The sequence below is a fragment of the Rhincodon typus genome, chromosome 8 (assembly GCF_021869965.1).
Source record: "Rhincodon typus isolate 14 chromosome 8, sRhiTyp1.1, whole genome shotgun sequence".
Taxonomy (NCBI): domain Eukaryota; kingdom Metazoa; phylum Chordata; class Chondrichthyes; order Orectolobiformes; family Rhincodontidae; genus Rhincodon; species Rhincodon typus.
In genome coordinates, this window is record NC_063339.1 from 23744524 (window position 1) to 23750523 (window position 6000).

At 40.9% G+C, this 6000-nt stretch overlaps 1 protein-coding gene across 2 annotated transcripts in view; it reads right to left on the minus strand.

Annotated features, from left to right (window-relative positions):
- LOC109934231 (unc-79 homolog, NALCN channel complex subunit) overlaps positions 1-6000 on the minus strand; it is a 199097-nt gene that overhangs the window by 176102 nt on the left and 16995 nt on the right. For both annotated transcript variants that reach the window (XM_048599752.1, XM_048599751.1), the window contains exon 3: positions 2510-2814. In XM_048599752.1, coding sequence (XP_048455709.1) covers positions 2510-2814 — 305 coding nt within the window. The remainder of the gene's footprint in view (positions 1-2509; positions 2815-6000) is intronic.

Sequence of the window (6000 nt, forward strand, 5' to 3'; positions counted from 1 at the left end):
TCTCTATTCAGCAACACTCCCCAGGACCTTCCCATTAAGTTTTTATATCCTGCCCTAATTTGCCTTTCCAAAATGCAGCACCTCACATTTATCTAAATTAAACTCCATCTTGTCAATCCTCAGCCCATCTGATCAGGGTCCCATTGTACTCTGAGATAACTTCTTGGCTGTCCACTACATCACTAATTTTGGTGGTCTGCAAACTTACTAACCATACCTCTTCTGTTCACATCCAAATCATCTTAGTAGTTTGGATATTAGGTTGAAGTTACAATACTGCCTAACATTCAAATCATGAAATACATAACAATTGACCTTTGGACTTTATATTCAGGGTTTAGTAAATGTGGCTTCTCACAACAACACCGTGTCTCACTGGCTGAATCAGATGTTTGTCAGGAATTACACAGAAAACTACAAGCAGAATGATCTACAGAGCTTATTGCCTTTGGTATAAAGTCCTCATTTCAATACTCAATGAGCTTCTGAAGTTTCTAATTTCTTTCAAAATGGTTCTTTAGTTCAATATTTCCACTGAAAAACTATCAGCATTTAACTAGGACGTGATGCAAATGACCTCCGCCAACCTTAGGGAAGGAATCTCACTGTGCTGCCATAAACTCACTTAATTTAACATTAAAATAAAATAGCAGCTGGTGTGGCCACATTCAGCAAAGCTCCTGCTATCTGATGACAACAAAAGCATGGGCTAGAGTTTGGAGATGCACATGGCCTTTTTTTCTGAGAGTATCAGGAGGTGCCGCACATAAACTATGTCAGCTGGATAGTCCACTGCCTTCATGCCCATTCATAAACCAGACCCCATAGAACAGTAGGTGGTTGGATGCTGAAATCAACTGCCTACCGCCATTATTTGAGTAATTAATTAATGGACAGTTAAGATTGCTAACCAGCTAATTGACCTGATTATTGCACATCCCACATCATAATATGGTTGGCATAGGGAGAAGAAACTAGTAAAAAGACAAGAAGTGTTGTATGTTCTTTGAAGACGGCCCTGTGTGCATCAAGGGGCACCCACCACTACCACCGCCTCTCCACCCCCACCTCCTGTTACCCTTTGTATTATTTCTGAGCTGGTCACCAAAACATGCCGCCTTCCTCTTCTCCTTATGTTCCCCAAAACTATCCAACTCAACTTACATGGGTCTGGGAACCATTCTTCAATCTTTGTGGGCCTCCTAGTCATGAATGTTAGATCTGCTGGTTTCTCAAGGAGGTGCACTGTCTCCAACTGAGGCACAAAATTCTGACACTCAAATCCTTAAGACCACCCATAATATGCTATTGCTGCAAGCCAGCCTAGCATCATATTGGCCAATTCAGGACCAACTTTACCTCCTGGGTCAAGTGGCAAGCAATACACACCCCTGTAAGATTCAGCCCCATGTTTCTACAACAATGAATGGTCAGATTAAAGTTGGAGATAGCAAGAACTGCAGACGCTGGAATCAAAATCAATACACAGTGTGGAGCTGGAGGAACAGAGGAGCAGGAAAGTCAACGTTCAGGTTTACAGGTACCAGTAATCTCCAACAGAGGAAATTATTGACTTCCCAAAGGAAAAATACAGGAACAACAGAAGAAAATTCATTGAAAGATATTTCCATCAATTTTGTCGGTGGCTGCAAGCTGCCAGTAAGTAACTCGGGCATGTTCAGCAAAAGGAGATCCAAGAATTAAAATGTTGGAAATTACCTTTAAAGGGAATCTTAAGTAAAACAAAACATAAATAATCTTCTAATAAATGGAATCAATTCAAAATCAGGAAGAAAAATAATGGCCAAGAAACAGTCCCTTTCAGGTAAACAATGTGTTTTGAAACGTATATTTTGGCATGGTTACAACCAACACTGTCACATCCAGTATCGTTCTTTCCCAATTAAGGGACAGAAACATTGGAAGTCAGAACAAAATTATAAGGCAACTATGTGGTTTTCCATAGTAGTGCTGTGCATAGCAATGATTGCAACAGAGTGACACGAGTTATTAGAATTGAATGCTGGAGAGAAATTTTTGCTTGTAATTATTGCTCCAAATCCCTGCTAAGGTTTACTGAATATTCTGATATTTACACTTTCTAGTCACGTTTAAATATGTGCAAGCACCTAAGTGATAAGCACATCCACAGGCTCAGAGAATCACAGAAGTGTTTCTTTGCAGAAGGCCACTTGGCCATTTGTGCCTGCAACAGCTCATTAAATGAGCATCGTTATCTAGTTCCTATCTCCTGCTTTTACCCCACAGCCTTGCACATTATTCATTATTCAACTGACTTGAATCATTCTCAACCTTCAGAAAAGATTCGTTTGATTCAAAAATAGTCACTTTGCTGTCTGAATTCAATGATACTAAGTTAAAACATATGTATCTAAACTACAGAGAAATATTTAATACAAAGCCGCGTAAATTGCTGCAAAACTAAGTATCAGACACAAGCTGGTATTTCCCTAAGATAATTTCCACTAATATATCAGCCACTGCTTACCGTGTTGGCCGTGTTGTAGCAAAGGAACCAGGTCAAGCAGGGTCACCAATGTCACATAAAGGCCTTGATAGTCCAAAGAAGGGTATTCTGAAAGTTGTGCATCACGACTTTGCTGACTACGCTCAGAGGGAGCATCACGGAGGACGCTGTAAAGGAGGGAGCGAGTAACAGTAGGGTTGATGGAACTGACTTGTGGTCTTAGGGATGGGGTGAGTGGGAATGGCACAGGAAAAAGACACATAGTCATGGGCACTGTCAAATTGGAGCCATCCTGGTTGTCCTTCCTCCCTATGCGGGACAAAATGCTGTTTTGGAACAAAGAAAAAAAAGAGACAACAAAGACACAAAGAACAGCACATTACATTAAAATGACACTACAGACAACATAATAAAATACCAGATTAAAAGAGCACATAGGATCCAACCCCAGAAAATAAAGAAACTCAATTACGTAATGAAAATTCTACAGTAACATTCTACTATGCACATTTGGAATAAAATCAAATTACTTCATTATTGCATCCTATGTGCTATCTGGTAAGAAGGAGCAAATAAATATAATGACATGTTCTAGGTGCCACCTCCATGTAAAGTTTCTTATATGGATATCAAATAAAAAGCAATATAATTACCAGAAGGAATGCAGAAGGATTTGTGCTTGAGAACGACAATTTAAACAACAGCAAGTGTTCAAGATAACTATAAAAGATCTAGCAGAAATATTTTAGTAACTTGGTCATTAACTAAATTTAAAATGTTCACACTTATGCAAAAGATTTCATTAAGTTACTCTATTACATTTTTCAGGAAAGATTTTTCAAACTTATTATTTTCACCATTAAACCAAAACATTAAAATCAATATTTTCTCTGCTGCCACTATAATAGAGCTTTGCTCCTCCTGATAAGAAAACACTAGCTTCTTTGTCTAAGCCTATTTGTTTAGTTATTCTATCCACTTTTTCATCCCGTTCATACCACAAAGCAGGTAAACACCAGCTTCCAGACATTAGAAGCTTTGTAACCAGTTCACAGGAGGTTCATGAGAGTGATTCATGGTGATATATTCATCAACTTTCAGTCCTTTTTTGTTGGCAAGCAAATCCAAACCAAACCACTTACTCTGTATCTTACTGGAGGAATTAAAGTTGTTACTGCCCATTTGTGACTTGGTTTCCACATTTACAACAACAACTATATTTGTATACCCTCTAAGATGAGGAATGCCTCAAGACACTTCACTGGAACATTATACATCAAAGTATGATACTGAACTACATCAGGAAATATTAGGTCAGATGACCAAGACCTTGGTCAACGAGTTAGGTTTGAAAGACTGCACTAAAGGAGAAAGTTGAGAGGCAGTAAATTATAAGGAGTGGATTTCTAATCACAAAGCCTAGAAAAATCTCCAGTGGTGGAGCTATTCAAATTGGTAGCAGCAAAGAGGCCAGGATTAGTGGAACCCTGATTTCACAGTGGGTTGTGGCACTGGAGGAGATTAGGGAGATATAGAAGAGCAAAGCCATGGAGGGCCTTGAAAAAACGGATGGGGATTTTAAGGTCAAGCTCACGGCATTTTCTACTCCTTTGACTGATATAGGTAATGGTGAGTAAATTGGGAAAATACAGCTAAAATGGAAAATCAGATGTTCAAGTTCAGGTAAAATATTTCCAATTTTCCCCTTAGCGTTTAAAAAACAAGTTCTGAGTCTCACTAATGAGCTGAACTACCTTATGCCTACACATTTGCATTTCATTAATAGCTCACATTGCCTAATTTCTATGCAACTCTCAATTTTCCTCTCCTCCTCCAAGAGAGGTCACGGCAACAATTCCCGCCATGCAAGTCAGAATAGTTACCTGGCAGCAGCTTACTTCTCCAGGACTTCAGATGACACTGTTTTCACATCAATGTCCCCATTTTCTCCAGAGGCTTCTTCCATTCTTCAGGCAGGCATCACCAAATCATCAGCCTCACTACATCATCATGGTTTCTTTCAGATCAACTCTTTCACCACTTCAGCTCTTCACTTCAGACTTGCAAGTTCCTGCCAGGTCACTTTGGACACTTGACACACATCCACCTCATACTCCTACACAGGATGCACCTCACAGCTCTTAGCTTAGTTTCTTAATGATCACTCTGCACCTAACTGCAGGCTTCCAGCTTCTGTGGCAAGCACTGTTTTTTTAAAAACAGTGGTGACAAGTAGTTTATGCCAGTTCAGGGGGACAAATTGCTGTGCAGCACCGTGTTACATCAATATCATACCTAATGCATATACCAGCAGTTTATACAACAAATATAAATGTGCCTCAACTAATTAGCCATGTGTGAAAGTCATTCATGTGCACGTCACGTTAGCATATACCATCTACTTTTGGGGTGGGGGAGAGAATATTTCCTGCAATGAAAAAATGGGAGGGATTGCTCTGTCGAAGTGGATAGAAGTGCAATTAGTGGTGATGTATGAGCGAGACAGGAGATGAGGTATCACCTGTGAATGAGTAGGAAGGGCAGAGGACTGGAAGAGGTGGACCACAACTCTTATGATTTTTGCATCAAGTCCACTCAGAAGAATGAGATATTGAGAGCTTGTAAATGGGCTTAATGGAGGGAATAATAAGAGTTGTAGTCCATGAGCTTTGGTCAGATGAGTGTGCATTAGCAGAATTAGAGTGAGTGAGATTCACAGCAATTATGGCACCTACACCTGCAATGCACAGATCACTAACCCTTCTCTCTGCACTGCTGGGCGTTGCATTTCCACCCAGGCCACTGCACTGACCTGAGCTGCTATCTCAGTCCAGGCTGGCTGATTCTGGTGGGTGTGGTCTCCTTTGTCAGATATCAGGAAGACCTTCCGCCACACCTTCCAACAGTGTCCCCAGTCTGTCTGGGTGAACCAAGGAGCTATCTTGCTCTTTCCAGCAGGACCACAGTGTGAAGGCCTGCTCCTGTCTTGCACAGCCTGAAGTGCTATGGAGCTGCGAATTAAATATGGCACCAGCAGTATCACAAAATCCCAGCACCAGCAAGCTCTACTACCTCTATTGCCACATGATTCCATGACTCAGGTGCCAGGGGGACCGAAAGCATAATGAGTTGAAGTGCAGAAGACTGCAGGAGAAAAGTCATCATGGGCTAAGGTAGACTGCCTGCTTTAAACCTCACCCGATTAAACATTTGGCCTAAAAATTGAAAAACTCAACACAGAACATTGCTGAATCTAAAGCCAATGTAAATGAGTATGCACAAATGTTATAGAGGAACAGGACTTGCAGCATGTTAAGATTCAGGCAGCTGGATTTTGTATGAGAGATAGTAGGAACTGCAGATGCTGGAGAATCTGAGACAACAAGGAGTAGAGCTGGATGAACACAGCAGGTCAAGCAGCATCAGAGGAGCAGGAAGGCTGATGTTTAGGGTCTAGGCCTGAGCTTGGATTTAATCCCTGTACTGGCTGTGGAAGTTCATGCTGGTCTCCT